The sequence below is a fragment of the Microchirus variegatus genome, assembly GCF_963457635.1.
Source record: "Microchirus variegatus genome assembly, chromosome: 1".
NCBI lineage: Eukaryota > Metazoa > Chordata > Actinopteri > Pleuronectiformes > Soleidae > Microchirus > Microchirus variegatus.
Window position 1 is genome coordinate 35,848,299 of NC_139802.1, and position 19,576 is coordinate 35,867,874.

The window sequence follows — 19,576 nt, forward strand, 5'->3', positions numbered from 1 at the left end:
ACATTCACCACAGTTGAAAAATAGTGCCAGTGTGACTTTTCTTTTTCCAAAGAAAAGCAATGTATTTGTGAGATTTTCTGTAAAAGGTGGAGATCGTCGTTTGTGAAAGAACTGGGGACCTTTGTACGTTTATTAACATCACCTGCACTTTGTAATGGAGTGTGGTTTAAGGTGTCTAAATGTCATGTTTTATAAACTAATGCAGAGATAAAAGATGTTTTAAAAGAGAGGATGTAATTCAAAATTAATGTTCATGCAAAGTTGTAGTTTGCAAAGTATTTCCTGGTTAAAATGTTTTGTAAAAATTGTCTTGATTCAATAAAAAGCTGCTGTCAAGCTTTAAACTGATTCCTTTAGTAATATTTCTCAATGTGTACTTCGTCACATTCAGTGCAACATCACAGTAAATGTATGAAAATAAAAGGAGAAGCTGGGGTCTTTCGCCATCTAGTGGTAATAAATCCAGGAAGTCAACCAGGAGTAAAAGTACCATAATGAAAACAGGTATTTGGAAAACTGGGTGTAATTTTTTAAGATTTATAACTGGTGTCACATATGAAAAAACGAATTATAACATTATTCAGTTTTTTTTCCAAAATGTTGAAGCACACATAGTGAGAGATGCTGCGTCAACTCAAAATTAAGTTACACATTTCAAGTAATGTACATGTAAGGACATTTCAACAGACTCACAATATTATATATATGTACCGATCTTTGTCGACTAATTTCAATTGTGCCATGTGTTATTATCAGTGAATAATCATAAATATTTACAATTTTAATCTTGATCAACATAATTTTGATCACCTTTTGGTTGTGACGAAGAAGCCTGTTGTGTTTACAAATACGTCTATTATTAAAGTTCCAGTGTGTTACATTAAAGATGATTTAATGGCAGAATATCAATAAACTATGTTTGTGTAAATGTATAATAGACATTGTATTGTGTCTGTACCCTTCAACACTGTTCCCATGTTTCAGGTACAATTACAGTACAATTGTTTGGTTTTCCAATTCACACACCTGCTGCCAATTACCTGGAGATTACCTACATGCATTTCCTGGGTTAATGCTCCACCCAGTGGTCAAATACAAAACTGCCACTACGTGCATGTAATCACCTGTATTACACGAAAACATACAACAACAAAAAACAACATAAATAAACAAAAACAAACAAAAATAAATAATTTTTTAAAAAAAAAGAATACACAGTGACTTTAAAAAAAACTTTTATCAGTGGTGGTATTTGTTTTTATAGGTTGAGGTCCACCTGCAATACCTACAAGTCCCACCAGGGCTTGGGGATGCTGTGGTTTAAAAGTGACAGTGGCTCGCTAACTTTCTTTACTGTATAGGGAGACACTTTTTTTTCAGATGTCAAATTATATATATAACTTGAACTACTTATTTTATTTAATAGTTTTTAATATATAATTATTAATCAACACAGTTAGATAAAATGGGTTTGGGCTGGGTTTCTCTGGTAACACTGACTCAACCAGTCCTGTCTTTCTCGCGATCTACAGCGCCCTCTGCAGGGGAACACGTGTACAGCACCACTGAGGTGGTTAAGGACACCGCTCGTCCCCATAGAGACAGGCTCCTACAAACAGGGCTGTTCTCTCCTCTGTTCGTTGGAGGCGAAGATGATGATAACGATGATGATGGCGGCGGCAGAAGCCTCGACGTAAACCATCTAAACTCAGTTCATTTCCTCGACAACGTTCCTCCGGATGATACCCAGTAAGATTTTTGAATGGTTGGATTAACGAGCATCAGCCGCAGCTCTATCCTGAAAGGCCGGAGATTTATCTGTGTGGCAGCCAGGGAGGAGCCCTCCCGTCTCCGTCATTTCTTCACCGTCAGCAGCAGCAGCGGCAGCGGCAGCAGCAGCAGCAGCAGCAGCATGTCGCTGTTTTAACAATAACAACCCTCCAGAGCCACACAGGGAAGACGCCACTCAATGAGCTCTTAAAGGTGAGGCTTCTTCTTCTTCTCTGTCGCTGCTTTGTGTGCGCAGGTTAGCAAGCTAACTCAAACCTGAGTGAGGATGCTAGGTTAATGTTAGGTCATTCATTGGTCAACCTGAGCAGCCTCGACTGGACTGGAACAAAACCTTGAAAATGACAAGCAGCAGCAAACAATTTTTATTTTTTTATTTTAATTTTGTAGCTAATAATAACAATAATATCAATACTAGACGAGCTCTCATTGAAGAGTGAAGCCTTTCAACACAATAGATGATTAGCTTCTTTATGCTAATAACTGATGCACACACAGTTACTGCATGGTCATAAAATATGAATCCTGACAGAACAGACACTGGTTAGAGCTGCACAATAATATTTATTATCATTGCGATATGATAATAAAAACAATGCATACATTAGTGTGTACAAACCACAAAGACTGTTTGATCTGTGATTAATTTAAATTCAGTAGTTTTGGCTAACATTATTATTTTAAGGTTATTATTTTGTCCCAAGAATTGCAGTCAGATGCAGGCGATAAGTGTCCAATTTATCTAATCCCCAAATCTGAATGTACATGTGTGTAGTGTTGTCAATCCTCACTACAACCAGGCCCTGCTTGTTGTTCTACATATCAATGATGTAATGGGACTGGCTGGGCCTGACAATAATGTTTCTAGTTCTCTGTGCAGGATGGATGTCGAGGTCAGTGCTGGCAGGGTCAGCACCTGGAGGAAAGCAGCAGCAGCAGCAGCCACAGGCGATGATGAGGATGATGATGCTGGAGGAGGTGGTATGGACGCTCAGGTTGTGCCACTGGAGCTCTATGATTCTGCCAGAGCCAAAATAGAAGCAAATCTCCGCTGGTTGTTTGCCAAAGCCTTTGGTACAGGTAAGGCTTTCTCCCTGTCTTCATTGAGACTTGTCACAGTATGATGGGTTTTTAATGGATTTCTTATACATATTATTGGCAACCATCTACTGTGTAATGACTAAACTACACCAGAAGCTGCATATGTTCTATTAATATGTTTTAGACACTGTACAGTAGTTCCACAAACAATTAATCATACAAATCCGGCTAATTAACTAGTTTTGGCATGCTGTCGAAGAACAATACATCTTTATGAAGCTATCATGTTAAACTAAAGACAATATTAAGGCTGCAACTAGTGATTATTTCCATTATCAATACGCTCATTTACAGCTTAATCATTGAATTAAGTGTCTAAAAAAGGAAATATTTGCCTACTTGGATACGTTTTTCTGCTGAGATAAGAGACTACTGTTGCCAAATTTCTCAAAGTCTAATTCTTGTAGACAACTTGTATTATTTACTGGTTATTGTTTTGTGACTTTCTTTTGACTGTTATACACTAGTTTGTGTAAGCCACCCCGTGTCTTATCTCAATATCATTTCAGTTAGTCGACAACAGCGACTAACAGCGAAACTCTGCTCTTATCTCATAAAATCTTTTTCCTGAAACACTGCAGTGAACACCAGCTTGGTATTGCTGAAAAAGATTTTTATGTCTGTATTTTTGTGCAGGCTTTTTTATTACAAAATTCAAAAAGCAATCCCTCCATCTCCTGACCTTCATTTGTTTTTTTAAGGGAAAGGCTGAGGTCAACATCTCCTCATCGTTCTTTTAAACTCAGACCACTGACCTTGCCTGCCCTTATGAGGTCTACTAAAACATTAAAAACGATTGCTCTGCAGTGCCAGACAGTTAGTAAATGTGTGGGAATTACTCCTTGAATGTGGGTTTTTGTGCCACTCGCCGACTTCTCCTTGGGGAGTGTGAGCAGGATGTCAGCTGTGCTATTCACGCAGTCCTGGAAGTCTTCCTGGTTTTATTATCATTGTGGCAATTTGGAAGTAGACACAGACAGACAGATAGTTAATGAAGAAAAAAACCTTTGTCATCATAGCTAGACAGATTGGAGTCTATTCCTTCCCTGCAATTAGTGTGTGTTGCAGGCAGTGACTCAGGAAGTTGTTTGTAAGGTGAGCTGAGGTATTAAGATATTATATACATTTGATTTAATTTTATGATGACCAGACAAGTGTGACAAGCATTTTCTGTTGTGATGCTAATTAATTTTCCCCAAATAAATCCAGGATATGCCTTTTTCTTGGCAGACATTTTGATCAGTCATAGTAGGAAAAACTAAAAAAATAATCAAATTAATGACAGCTGGGTCCATTTAGCTCTCAGGTTCCAGGTGCACACTGGGTCACCATGTCCTGTTTGGACAGGAACACAATTTTAACAGACTGTGTTTACTGCAAGGAATATATTGTTGTCAAAGGAGTTGTAAAAAAAAATATGGTTGTAGGTCAGTGTCTGATTTGTGTATGTTTCTTGTTACACATTCTCTGGTTATTTGTTGCCAGTGAGGTCAGAAGAACCTAAACAGAGGAAGTGCAAACCAAACAACATGGCTACACAGCAGTGTAGGGAGGATTGTGTTGTTTGTTGGGTGAAAGTCAGCACAGTCAGTCACATGCTTTAAGTATTTAATTGGATTGAATCTGAAGGCGTGTGTCTTTGTCCAACACATCCTGCTTGTTTCAACTCTAATTGGCTTTTGGGAAGCAGTGAAATGTTTTCTGAATGTTGCTTTCTTCAAATTGAGAGTTTAGGCCTCTTCATGATTGCATTTCTACAAATGCTTTTGAAGTTGAATATTCCAGGAACATACTGTAATATTAAGCTCTATTTTTAACACTATTACTACAGATTGTTAGGTGAACAGACCACAGCTAAACGTGTATTTGCCTGTTACATCCTGAGAGACTCACAATAACGATTTTATATATATGGGACACATTTACAATAGACTATATGTAAAATATAGTATATTATGTAAACTGAGATTTAATTAGTGATTGCTACAAATTTCACTTTGGCAACAATGTGTTCTTTTTGTTTTCCATGACATAACTGTCTCTTATTTTGAACATCTAGTGTCAGTGTTTCTCAAAATGAGTGATTATCATCATTATGTTTATTATCTATATTAAGCAGAATCTTAATTCTGAAAGAAATAACCTCTTCAGTGAAACCTTGTACAGCAATGTCTTGTTATGTCCAAGTAAAACCCAGCATATGCTAATATGGACATATCTAATAAGCTTATGTTGGCTTTAATTATATTTGGGGATTTTATGATAATATATCATTGTAATGATTGCAGAGTGTTTACTGAAGAGCACTGTCCTATGGAAAAAAATCCTTTAATTTTTCCTATTGGAGAGAATAGTTGTATATTTAGCCCTGTCCTCACTGTCGCAAGCGCCTCACTGATCAAACTAATCTTGTGCCCAATAGAATAGAAACAAAAGCTTTCCCAAAACCTCCTCCCCTTCTTTCCCCTCATGCTCAGCAGGGTGGGCTTTAACACTTGGATCAGGTGGATAATAAATATCTAAGGAGTGTTATCATCTCAGATTAGAGAGGATTGCTCCCTCCAGTCAAGAACACACACACACACACACTGGAACCATAAAACGATTCACTGAGCAGGCCACAGTGATGACATGGGACAGCAACCCAGCCCCCACCTCTGGCCACACTGGCATTCCCAATCACCATCTCCGTGGCAACAATGAGGGGGAATTGCGCGACAGCTGAGGCTAAGGAAGTGTCAGATAAAGAGAGGTGTGTTGGGGAAGGGGATGGAGAAGTATTTCTGAGATTAGATTTGTTGAAAAACAAAAGTGACTGATGGAGTCAGAAGTGGAGAAGTGCATGAGTATTTTCTCACACGATCTGGGATTCTAGGGTCATATGGCAGCACAGAGAGGAAGCTCGAGATTGTAGGGAGAAGGTGCCAAGTGAGCAGTCTGTTGTAAAATACACATCTGAGGTGTTTGCAGTGTGGTGAGGTCATAATCTGAAACTGCTTGTAAGAACACATTTAGTGAGATAATGTTTTTCCTTCTATATAATGATATAATTGACCCTGCTTTAATGCTCATTGCTCATGTTTGTTAAATATCAATGTAAGGTTGATCGATTATCCCTTTTCTTATTTTCCCAGTTGAGTTTCATTTGTTATCATTTAACTCCTGTAAACAACCCATGGAAGAATGTATAAAAAGATATTATCTTACACTGCATTAAAAACAGTGCACCATGTTGTTTTATGGTGGTTTAGAAAGTTGTTCAGCACAATCTAATGAATGTTTTCAATGATCTTGCTGCCTTACTCTATTGTCGAAGGGATAGTCTGGCATTTTGGGGAATATGCTTACTCACTTTCGCTTCAGAGTTAGATGAGAAGATCAATACCACTCTAACATGCATTAACTACAGAGCTAGAGCCTGAAATTCCCACAACATTGATCTACTGACTGGGAGGGCAGAGTCCTAATTTAGAATGAAAATGAAGTCCATTTTACCCCATGCATAGGACTCTCTCTGGGATCTCCGATTTCCTCCCACGGTCAAAAGAACATTCAGATTTTGGGATTGGGCAAATTGGACAGGTGTGAGTCTGTGTGAGTGTGAGAGTGGATGGTTGTTTGTCTCTATGAGGCCCTGTGATGGACTGGTGACCTATCCAGGGTGTACCCCACCTTTTACCCTGTCAGCTGCAATTGGCACCAGCGCCCCCCACAACCCTCATGCAAAGGCTAAAGCAGTAGAAGATAGATAGATGAAGTCCATTTTAACATCCTCATCATCAGTTTAACAACAATTTACTAACTCACTATTTACCGTTGTCAAAATCCTCCTTGAAAGTGCTTAAAGCTACATTAGATTTTGTGTGAACTTCAGGCCTTAACTCCAGATTAACGTGTCCAACTCCACTATAAAAATAACTGTGTCCATGAACAGGAAAACACCAGGCCGGCTACAACATCACCATCGGCTTAAGTATCACCACTAATTCCTGGTGGCTCAGTGGCTTTCGGGCTGAGGTTCACCTATCAGCCTTTGTTGCTACCTGGTACAATGTCTAAGCAATGACTTCTGTGCTCTTCACTTGTGCTGGTTTCGTCTTAGACACTAATGCCTTCAAAGCCTGTGTTCATGGGAGCTTCTCTGTTATGTAACATGGTGAAGCAGTGGTGGACACGTGCCTGTGGAAAACAGGCTTGTGTGTCGATGCATGGTGTGATTCGTGGCTCAATAAATCTATATAGGGAAAAAGAAAATGCACTGGTTTACCCAGAATGTCGTTGGTTTCCACTAATAAATTGTGTGTGTTCGTTGTAATTCCTCTCCAGACAACATCCCTACAGACCTGCAAGACCCCTTCTACACTGACCAGTATGAGCAGGAACACATCAAGCCCCCTATCATCAGCCTGCTGCTGTCTGGAGAGCTATACCGTCACGTGTGTGGGTTCATCCTACATGCTGAACAGGCTGCCTTGCTCCAGAGCCACCAGTCCGTCATCCAGGCTCTGTCCAGGAAAGGCATCTATGTCCTGGAGACGGACAACACACATGTTTCTGATCTGGACCTCAGCTCTGCTCCTATAAAGATGGTGGGTATCGAAACTTTGTCTAGTTCTATGCCAACGTTGACATGACATAAGCACAAGCAATAATATTACTTTAGTTACACAATCTACACAATCTGCAATCAGTTACATTCACTGGTACATTATTTATTAAGGTATTTACCTCGAAAGGCCAGTGTTTAAAGTAGGGTGCTAGGCGGTACTATACTTTCTCTAAACATTATTTATTCAGGGAAGTTTCCTTGTTTTTAGTTTGACACACTAAAGAGGAATTCTGAGTTTATAAACTGAAGGTGTGTAAGTGGAGGGTTCTTCTGAAAACATTGAGATTGTTGGGCTGTCAACTGCGACATGGCAGTGTAATCCTGGAATTCCCCTTAAATAGCAGAGATCTGGAGAATGTGGTGATGCGACATTACTTTAACACATTAATGACGCATTCTGAATCTAATTAGACAGTTGAAAAAAGTTTGCATGAGTGAACATAGTGTTTTAAGAGCGTTTGCATATATGATGAGGCAACATTTTGCTATCTAATACTAGCATAGCACATGCTTATTTCCTATTGAACTGGCAACCCATGCTTACCACCTGGTAGCCACCTTATGTGATTTTGCCTTGCAGAGCCAAATACCCAAATGAGCCAAGTGTATTGAAATAAATAATGCACGAGTGGATGTTTTGCAGGTTTATGACCGAGTTACTAAAATATTCATGAAGCAAAGTGAACCGAAGTCTCAGTTTATATGAGCGAACAACATATGAGTCATGTATCACAGGTGTGAAAACACAAACTGCAACATGGTGCCTAAGACTGCGTTAAGACCTGGTATTAACAACCATCCAATGTCTCCTGAATGCAGCTTCTGATCCAATCACAGAAATCACATTCAGAGGTGGTTTGAGGTCATTTATTAACAATCCTGAGCTGAATACAGTTCGTCCATTAGAGCATTAGAGCTCGCCTCCAGAGCTAATGTCATCTGATCAGTGGTAGTTTCACTTTTCTATTCTGATTTATCTGCAGCCACTGCCACAATATTAATACTGATGGTCATATTATTTCTTCTTCTAATGGGTAAAACTTCTTTCCAGCTCCTCTCATTTCTCTGTATCTCTCTGCCACTTGCTCACACACACACAATCATGCAGATGATACATTTTTACAATCTGACATAATAATTTGTTCTTGAAAACAGCCATGAAATCAATGCTCATTTGTGGAGCCAGAATGCTAGATCAAATCATGTGCGGTCACAGGAAATGCATGCAATCAATGTATATATACAATCATATTGGCCATGATCCAGTCAGCGGGGGAAGATGATAATATCAGGGCAGAAAGGAGATTCAGAAGCAGAGGTTTATGCAGCTGTTGTGTTTCCCCAGAGCGCTCACATCCACCTTATTGATGCCCTGATGATGGCCTACATAGTGGAGATGATCAGTGTGGAGAAGGTCGTGTCCAGTGTCAAGCGCTTTTCGAACTTCAGTGCCTCCAAGGAACTGCCTTTTGACCTGGAAGATGCCATGGTGTTTTGGATAAACAAGGTAAGAACCCTAAAGTAAGTGTCAGTGTTCGGACGTCACCATTTTCTTTCTTCCTTTGTTCATTTCCTCTGTCTTTGCCACTGCAGGTGAACATAAAGATGAGGGAGATCACAGAGAAAGAGCTGAAAATGAAACAACATCTGCTTGAGCCATCGAGTCAACAGAAGGTAGATAACACCCAGTGTGTGTGTGTGCATGCGCGTGTGTCTACATCCTTTGTCTCACACTCTTTGTGTTAGTCACTTTGTCTCTTTCTCTCACTGTCTCCAAAAAAAAAAAACTTCCCGTTTATTGAAAACTTTTACACTAATAATGTTGTTTTTTTTTACTTTATCTTCTATCTTATACACAAGCACCTTGTACTCACTGTCTGTCAGTGGTTGTTAGAGTTACACTAATTACACCTGACATAATTTGAGGGCTTTGTGGGATGTAAGTAGGAAGCATGATGTTGCCATGGAGCCATTTAGTCTGATGTAGTCTACCTTGTCGTCTACCTTGTAGTCTACCCCTTTGTTGTTTTGGAAAACTTGCATCAAAGGACGCTGAATTGTCAATTAGCATGTCCTGTTTGCAGTGCAGCCTTGGCTGTGCATGTGACAGATTTCACTAGATTATTTTAATACTGAAGAAAATGTGAACATGTGATAATTTCTGGAGCCTTAAGGATGGAGTTTTTCTTGAATATCTACTAGTTTGTGGATATTTATTTTCTGTGGACAGGATATCAGAGGTTGACTGTTTCTCAATGGAATCAGGGCAACCAACGGCAAATAATTAATGCTTATGTATTTATCTGACTTTCTTACTTCCTCCATCTGATAAAATAGAAGTGTTTAATGTCAATGTAACTGCAGTGCAATTCTATACAATATTTTTCAATAAAAAATAAACAGGAAATAAAGTAAACTGAATATTAAATATGTGAAACAGGCATAAAAAAACTAAAACAATTCTGGATTAAAAAAATATGTTTTAGTGAAAAAATTGTGAGAACATAAATACATAAACTGTAATAATTGCCAATGAATAAACAATAATTTGCCAAACAACAATTATTTAAGAAAAGAATATCAGTCTATCTCTTCTGGATATAATCATATCTTAAGTAAAAATGTGTATCTTGTCTCTGTGTTCATATTTCTCCCTTTTGTTCCTATCAATCACTCAGCTAGGGAAAAAAAAGCTAGTGTTAACCTAGTCTGTAATGGAAAGGATAATGGATATCTATTAGGGCCTGTTTTCTATAAAACTATATATCCTTCATCCATTCTGCTTAACCCTTTCCATTTGTCTTTAAGATCAGAGTTGTCTCCATGGTAACGGGGGATAATCTGATTTCCTTGTCACTCTGTTTCTGACCCGTGACTTGTCTGCTATTCTCCCCGTTTGTGTCTCCCTCAAAATCCTTTTCCTTCCTGACGCTAGTCTCCCTCCAAATGGTACTGGAAGCTTGTACCTGTAAGTGCAACTGCAAGTAAACTCCTCTGTGAATATATGTGTATCACTTTGATTTCTTTGTGTGTGTGTGTGTGTATGTGTGTGTTTTTGTGTGTCAGATCAGATTGCATTAAGATAGGCCTAAAATAACAACTAGACAAATGATACAGCAGTCTGGTAATTTTAGATGAAACAGTGCCCCTTGGTGGCAAATGAAGAAACAGCAAGCTCACAATGCATTTGCTTTTACTTTGAATTCCACCCCTGCAACTTTTCTGTTGAGCATCTGTATTAATACCCACCCTCCTCCCCGGAAAAACATCCACAATCTACTGCACCTTTTTTTTAAGTTGTCATTTAGGAAAAGCTTAAGTCAACTACTAGATACACTTTGTGTGGAGCCCAGTGTTTAATCCACTCATCCAACCACTTCCTTCACTTCCTTCTGATCGTGTCTTTCTTCCCTCACCAGCCCAATGAATAGCATGCTCTAGTCTGGCCCATTTTTAATTGGTGTGAAGCTCACTCAAACCATTGACCCTTTTCTTAATTTTGCACTGACATTAAATCTGCTAACTGATAAAGTCCAAAAATTTATTGTTTGTAACGAGTGAGCATGTGACTCAGTGTTCTGGTCAGATCTGTTTGTGTGCCTCATGTAAACCTGGGCTTTCTCCTGCCGTAAAGGTGCGATACCGCAGAGATCACCTGTCAGGTCGGACTCTGCAACACTTCCCTCTCTTGGAGGATTTGTTAAAGGATGTGTGTGATGCCTCGGCTCTGCTGGCTGTGATCCACTTCTATTGCCCAGACCTAATCAGACTGGAAGGTAAAGAAGCTAAGGTTATATAGTAGGATTTCCTTAGGAGCAAAGGATTAAAAAAGAAATTTAACAATCACAATATGTAGCACTGACCCCTGTCCTCCTGTTCTGTGCAGATGTCTGTCTGAAGGAGGTTCCTTCCATAGCGGACAGCTTGTACAACATAGCGTTACTGAGAGAGTTTTCTAATGAGTACCTGAACAAATGCTTCTACCTGAAGCCTGAGGACATGCTGTATTCTCCACCAGTCCTGAAGGTAAACCCAAAAACATTTCACAACCAAAAAAACAATTTCACCATCATAGGGTCAAAGTGACTGTGACCGTTGTGTCTTGCAGAATAATGTGATGGTCTTCATTGCTGAGCTTTTCTGGTGGTTTGAGAGTGTGAAACCGGACTTTGTACAGCCCAGGAACCTTCAGGGCATCACAGACGGTAAAACACCCTCTACCTTTCTGTCTTCTGTCACTTGTTTGATTGTTTGTACATCTTTAAAAAAAATGGGTCTCTTGAAATGATTTTCTTCTTCCTGCATTTTTTTTAGTGAGATTGCTGCTGAAGGCTAAAGGTTCTCGAGCCCATGTACCCACCTCCAACGTCACAAAACGTAGTTTTATGACTTCATCGAACTCTGCAGATGTCTTGACCATGCCCCCGAGCCCTGACCTCAGGTATTGTGCATTTGTGTTTCCTGTAACACTTCATAGTTCTGCAGTTGTTCCCACATTAGTGTTCTTTGAAAGAACTAATGCATAAATGTGAAGTAATCCGAGGTCATTTGTAACTTAACGATCAATACTTGTGGTAGTTACCACGGAACATTACATTTCCATCACGTTAAATGTTCAGTTTGTAAAAGCACACCACATCATCATCATCATCATTATTATTATTATTTATTTTTGGGGGGAATAAACAGGACCAGCTTTCAATATAAACTTTCACTGTCTTTTTCTTACAGCACTAAATCAGGCCCATTAAGCACACCTCACTCTTTACTGCCATTGAGACAGAGACAACAGAAGGGGCTTGAGGAAAGTGCTTCAGGTAATAGTAACAAAAAAAAATTATTATGTTCCTCAATGTCACAAAGAATGTCCACCTCTAAGAATTAAATAGAACATTTAACTAGAGTAAGAGTTACTTTTATATGCTGCCTAGGGAGTTGGATCCTTAAATATAGCTTGTAAGAATAGCCCACTTCAAATGTTTTAGTGTTTTAGAATTACATTTTCTCAATTTTCTTTGTACAGAACTGAGAACTAGGTCCAACTCTATGAAACGTGTAGATGGGCAGCACCCGGGCTCAGTGGTGCCTTGGCCAGAGAGGAGGCAGAGGTGAGTAGTGTAATTACAGCCCTTTGCATGATTCATTACACTAAGCCCATCTAAATTGTTTTCCTTCATCTGTCTCTGTTCAGGCCTTTATCCCAGCCAGTGCCCTATGCCCTGCATTTCCCTGTGGAGGACAACGCAGACAGTATAAGCCTCGCTCGCTCCATCAGCAAAGACAGCTTGGCCTCAAATATCATGAGCATGACCCCCAAACACATGCTGGGATCAGGTCCTCATCTGCCACATCACAGACTCAGTGGTCAAAGTCTCCTGAGCCACATGCGCATTGAAGATGAAGAGGAGGAAATCGAGGAGGAGGAACTCGTTGCTGTGATACACCCTTATGCGTTTTCTCCACATAAACGTGGGATTGATATGGAACAAGATGAGCTGGATATCCATGCTGCATCTTCCACCTCGAGGGTGTCTGATACTCGCTGTCCTCCTCGTCCTGACACTGGTCCCTTTTCCCCAGAGCGTCAGGCAGATGGCTACTACCTGGAGCCTTTGATGCCTGCCATTCCTAAGCCAGCCAAAGAGAAGAAAATAAGCATGAACAAGCAGGAAGAAAGTGGTGAGAGTCACCTCAGAACAGCAGGAGGTGCGAGGAGATCAGTCACCAGTGTCACAAGCAACCCACAGAAGAAATCTCCTGTTGCTGAGTCAAGTAGAAAAATCTTTACACCAATACATGCTGCAGAATCAGTGCCTAGTTCTCTCCGGCTGCCCACAGAGGGATCGATAGGCATTTCTCCCTCTGAAAACAAACCATCTCCAGGCTTTTATCTTCATATGTCAGAAGAACCAGACAGCCACAGTGCTTTCTCCTCTACTCTGGAGGTCGGGTATGACTCAGACTCCGACATTGCAGACCTTGAAGAAGATGAAGAGGATGACGATAAGATGGAGATAACCAGAGAATTGATGAATACAGGAAAGGGAAAAAGCTTAACAGACGGGGAGGTGTGTGAATTTGGAGAGGGTGAGTCAGCGAAGCTGAGAGAGGACTCGAAGGTGAGTGAGCGGGATGACAAGGAAGGCGGCAGTGGATGTTCAAGTCCTTGCCTCAGTACCATATCCTGGGCTAGCAGCTGCAGCGCTTCAGGCAGTGGAAGTGTCAAGATGACCAGCTTTGCAGAGAGGAAGCTCCTTAAACTTGGCCTCCGTGATGGAGTTTCAAGTACCAGCAGCTCTCAGAAGACCACACCAGATGGCTCTGAGATCATCTCCTGCCCTCCTTGGCAACTCAAGACTGACAGCACCGCCGGTTGGCTCGGAAAGGTGTCTGGTTCTGTGGGGAACAATATGATGGGGAGCCTCCCAGCTGTGCCTTCAGAGCTGCTGCAACTTCACATGCAGCTAGAAGAGCAGAGACGTGCAATAGAGTATCAAAAGAAGAAGATGGAGACCCTATCAGCACACCAGAGACTAAAGCTAGGGAAAGCTGCTTTCTTAAACATCGTCAAGAAGGGTGGAGGAAAGAGCGACACACTTCCTCTGCCACTGAAACAATCCTCAAAGCTAACAGCGGCTGATAAAGTAAAGAGCCAGTCCTTTAGGGACGACTCCTGTCTGGATACTCTGAAGGCTCAGGTGAAGACAGGTCAAACAGAATGTACACAGATAAACAGAGACAACAGATTGAACGCACTGACTCAAAGTCATGTAGCTGAACCTGGCTTGAATGAGTGTTCTCACTCCATAGATCTACTCAATAACGCTATTAGTTCAATTCAGCAGCAGATGTTGCAACTCTCCTTTCAACAAAACCTGCTGATGAAGAAGAATGTGGTCTCGCCTCCAGAATGTGTAGGATCTGAGCCGAGCACAACCCCTGATACCACACAAACAACACCCTCTACCTCAGACTCCAGGTCGTTCTCTGTCCACTTTGTAGATTTCAGTGGCAACAATTCTCCAACAGTTAGTCGTCCTCCCAAGCTTAGTTCAAGCCAACGCAGCAAAGCTTCAGAGAGAAAACAGAACAAAGAGAAGTGCACAAGCTCTACAAGTGAAAGCATTAGCGGAGACCTGGAGACAGAGGCTGTTGTACAGAGCTCCAGGCCAGAGAGAAGCATCCAGAAGAAGTCTCCCTTCAGAGTCCGTGGTGCCACCACAGAAGGAACAAGGCGCTGTCATGACAAAGTCCAGACACAGGACTCATCGGTCATCTCCCGGACACCCGTGTCTCCCCCAGAAGCTGCAGAATCAGAAGAGAACAAAGCTGACAAGTCAGGAAAAGAGTCTCTTGGTGAAGATGAGAGTTCCAGACTGAAAGCTCAACTGATTGAGGTGGATTTGTCAGAGGTTAAGGATCCAGTGCAGGCTGGCAGTGCAGACGTTACAGACTGCACCGCAGAGGGTGAACAGAAGAACGTGTTGGGCTTCTTCTTTAAGGTAAAATGCAGATGTTTTGCATTTTGTGATTTGCCATCATCAAGACAACATAAAGATTTTTTGTCTGAGAAACAAAGCGACTGGCTGAATGTTCATATATTTAATCTTCCAGGACGAGGAGAAGGCAGAAGATGAAATGGCAAAACGTCGTGCTGCCTTCCTCCTCAAGCAGCAGCGCAAAGCTGAAGAGGCGAGACTACGCAAACAGCAACAAGAAGCTGACAGTGAACACAAACGAGACGAAGTCAGGTAGGTTTGCTTTCCTCACACTCACACAGCAGAGATGAATCAGTCAGTGATTAATCGTGACTGATTCATTTGCCAATTTTTTAATAATCAGTATTGAATGGTTATTATTTATTACTTAGGTATGTAAGCTTCCACATTGTTGCTCTCAGAAACTTAATCAATGTTACTAAGTTACTATTAACATTAATGAAATTAATATTTAGTTCATACGTTGTTTTCATTTAATGTTTATATAAATGAACTGACACAAATTACTTGAACAATTTTTTCTATCACAGGTTATTATAAAACTGTTATTGGCCAGAAAAACAACGGCATTTTATATCGGCCATTGGCTAATTTCTAAAGGTCAGCATCAGCCGGTGAAACTCTGATTGTGCTTCTTTGTTTTCTTCAAGGCGTAAGGCCGAGGAGGATCGCATTCGGAAGGAAGAAGAGAAGACGCGACGAGAGCTAATAAAGCAGGAATACCTGCTAAGAAAGCAGCAATCGCTGATGGAGGAGCAGGGTCTGATCAAGCCTCGACCACGAACTAAAATACGCAAAATGAGGCCCAAATCCCTACACCGGGAAGAATTGAACAACCTCGCCAAAGGATCCACCACACGTAAGAACACATAACACAGCATATATATGTATAATCATTTTTGTCTTGTGCCTTATGTTGTTTTGTTGTTTTATTGGCTGTTTAGAATAGTGTGACTGTTGTGTAATTGTATAGTCTGTTATGTGACTGTGTGTCACTGTCATTAGAACAGCTGGGTCAAAATAACGTCTTTTATAATTTTGTTGTCTTGTCTTTTACGCAGATTTGTTTTGACTTATAGGGTTGTAGTATACAGAGTAACATTGTTTATTTAGGTTCCTATACTTGTATATGGAAATGGAAATGTGGGGACATTGTGAAAACTTCCATCAGGTACTAAATCCTTCTGTTTCTGTAATGATCAGCTGATCTGAGCTGCAGTCATCGAGGATCAACGCTCTCTTTGGCGACTGAGGCAGACAGTGTGATTTCTGAAGGGGCAGAGTCACAGAGGTGAGAGTTTCTATGTTGTGTTCAAGTGCCGTGACGTCTTTTGGCAACGCTGTGTTAATGTATTGCAACTGGTAGTTCAGAGGCACTTTTGCCTTTGCAGCAAGAAATTGGACACTCTTAATTGACTGTAGGTGTGAGTGTGAGAGTGGACAGTTGTTTGTCTCTGTGTGGTCCTGTGATGGACTGGCGACCTTATGTTAGCTGGGATTGTCACCAGAGACCCTCATGTTTAGGATAAAGTGGTAGAAGATGAAGGCGTCACCTGCAACCAGGCTCTCATTGAAGGATAACAAATGTCAATCACATGGGTGTCCACTCATATGCAGTACTTGATAGTAAATTTCTGTCTAAATGGGATTACAAAATTGACATCATGAACTATTAAACTGGACCAGAAATTCAGGAAACTCATACTCAAATTCATATTCCTATAAATCAAGAGAGAGTAAATTTTTTATATACCAGTTTACGGTTGTGTCCAACTCAAGAGATGATAACCTTTTCCAAATTGAAGATTTACCTACACGTTTGTGTGTTTCAGGGCTGGATCTGTGTGTTCCATGGAGTCCTTCCCTCTGCTGAGCAGAGCGTCCAGCAGGAACATGGACAGGGACTGGGAAAACGGCTCCATAGCCTCCTCCATCACATCAGCTGAGTACAATGGTGAGTAGAGATTTGATGTAGACATAGAAGAAAAGATTGAAACCATAATTGATTGATCAAATCTCACATATGAAGTCAGAGCCACTGTAGAATTAGTGTTAAACAGATCTAATCCACTGAGAAATTAAAATGTAAAGTCATCTGTTGATAGATATATAAGGATATATACAGTGTGTCAAGGAGCCCTGTCACTCACCACCTGACTTGCATGCACACACACAAAGCTAAGCTTTTTGACTCATGGCTCCACCTCATAACACCTATCATGTACTGATACGGGAATTCTATAATTCTTTTTCTCTACCTCTAACCAGACAAACAGGAAGTGTGGAACTCAAACTATTGCTTTAAACACCTGCATATGTTAACACATTGCTCTTTGTTTTCTTTACAAAAGGTCCTAAACTCTTCAAGGAGCCAAGCTCCAAGTCCAACAAGCCAATTATCATGAATGCCATCGCTCACTGCTGCCTGGCTGGAAGAGTTAATGAGGCTCAGAAGAATGTTATTCTGGAGGTTAGTGCGATCGTTTGAAGTTAAGTCATTGGTAAATGTGAAGAATACATGCTTACATTGAATAGCTATTCCTAAACTATGTCTGACACTTTGGCACAATAATACATGAAAATTAAAAAAGATTTAAAAAAAAAAAAAAGGGGAAAATATGCTTAATCATTGGCTGTATTGATTATAAAACACTCACAGAGAATAATACAATAGGTGTTTCTGTAGACAACAATATTTTATAGAAGAACAGCCTTCAGCTCGATTCATCATTTTGCATATTTATAAAGATATTCAGAAGTGCTGACTGAGGGGAATGAATAGAAATGGACCAGAAATAGAAACTATTCTTTTTTCATTAATTATAAAAACAAATACTTTGAAAGACAAGCAGTTTCCTTAAATGAAGGAGCAGACGGTACATTGATAGGGTTTCCATGCAAACGTAAAAAGTAGCTTTGTTTTTCCCGCACGTCACCTTTTTCCAGACGTGCAGAAATTATGCCTTGTGTCTGTTCGACAGGAGCTGGAAAAGTGCGAGTCCAACCACCTGATCATCCTCTTCCGCGACGGCGGCTGCCAGTTCCGCGGCATCTACTCGTACTCTCCGGACACCGAGGAGATCAGCAAGTTCATGGGCACCGGACCGCGCGCCATCAGTCACAAGATGATCGACAAGATCTACAAATACAGCTCGGACCGCAAGCAGTTCACGGTCATCCCTGCCAAGAGCGTGTCCGTCAGCGTGGACGCCTTGACCATCCACAATCACCTGTGGCAGGTCAAGAGACCGGGGAGCGCACGCAGGAAGTGAGAGAGAGAGAAAGGAACAGGACTCTGTTGTTGGGCAGGACCCAATAATCATGTGATCACATCTGACATGTCATCAAATAGATTGTTAGTTTGTCTCAGTAAGGGATTTGTCATGTCTATGACAGTGCAGGAATATCAAACACCTTTTTAAGCTTTTTATTCTGCATGTCCCACTTTTGCATTTTGATTTGTAGGCGTGTCCTACACGGATTAAATACTGTTTTATGATGGACTCTTATGTGCCGGTGAAGACCTAATGGATCCTGGAGTTGAATACTGCTGATGACTTCTTCTTCTTCTTATAGTAGCAAGCAAACTACTAACACCAAGTGCATGTACAGACGGGCAGTGGTGAACAATCACTTGACAATGTCTCGTAAAGTTTGCTGTTTCAGCTTGGCAAAAAAAACAGCAAATTACACCACCGCTGTGATTAATCCAGCTTGACAAACTTACAGAATCCTTGTTTATTCATCAGTAACTAACTACTGGTCAGTGTTTTTATTCAGAGTGAGCTGTGGACAAACCCTTTTTTTATTCTAAGTGTGAGATATCGGACGTTAGTGATGTTCAGTCTCGTTTTCCTCGATTGTGCGTTTAAGGACTCGTGTGAGTGTTTGTGTTGGGGGCGGGGGGGCCGGGGTTCTTGTGGAGGGGTGGGTGGAGCTGAATGTGACGCCTGTGCATCCAGCTCTGAATGTTTACTCTCTTTGTTATTATGCTTTAAATCTCTGTCATGTGACAAAACAACAGAGCAAAGCGACACGACTTTTTCTTCTTTTTTTCAGTTTTGGAGCTGCTCTTTTTGTGGAAGAGCATTTTTATTTATTTATTATTTATTTTGAAGGAGGGAGAATTTTACTAGTATTTTATTCCAAACAGGAAGCGCTTCTGAGACTCAGTGCATTATGTATTATCAGCAGTGCATTAAATTGTATTAACTTTGTATTCCACCACCCATGAGAATCCTGACTGGCTCATATACTGCTGAACCAAACTGTATCGAGCTGTTTGCTGCTCATCCCCTGCTAATTGGTTTCTGGTGAGCGTAAGATCCTAAAGTAGCTTCTGGCGTCTACTCTAGTGATAATATCTGTGTAATGACTGACTGTCAACAGCTGGTTCAATGTTGGAGTAAACGGCACAATACTTGATATTTGTTTTGCTGCATTTGTACATTTTTGAATAGTATTTTTTGTACATTATGTACAAGTTATGTTTACTAAAAAAGAAAAAAAAAAAAAGCAGGCACTATTTTGAGGTTTATTCTGTCACAGGCTTTTCAAAGATCTTATTTCGTTGTATTAT

General features: G+C 40.6%; 1 protein-coding gene across 1 annotated transcript; it reads left to right on the top strand.

Annotated features, from left to right (window-relative positions):
* Nucleotides 1-2,669: 2,669 nt before the first annotated feature.
* camsap1a (calmodulin regulated spectrin-associated protein 1a) lies at nucleotides 2,670-18,269 on the top strand (the record flags this gene model as incomplete). Its single annotated transcript, XM_083910677.1, has 18 exons — nucleotides 2,670-2,868; nucleotides 7,216-7,478; nucleotides 8,844-9,005; nucleotides 9,092-9,172; nucleotides 10,434-10,466; nucleotides 11,133-11,274; nucleotides 11,385-11,524; nucleotides 11,607-11,703; nucleotides 11,813-11,939; nucleotides 12,230-12,315; nucleotides 12,522-12,606; nucleotides 12,690-15,000; nucleotides 15,113-15,249; nucleotides 15,648-15,856; nucleotides 16,201-16,288; nucleotides 16,830-16,951; nucleotides 17,349-17,467; nucleotides 17,979-18,269. 18 exons carry the CDS (start codon nucleotides 2,670-2,672, stop codon nucleotides 18,267-18,269), a joined length of 4,692 nt encoding a protein of 1,563 aa, XP_083766803.1.
* Between the last annotated feature and the right edge of the window lie 1,307 nt (nucleotides 18,270-19,576).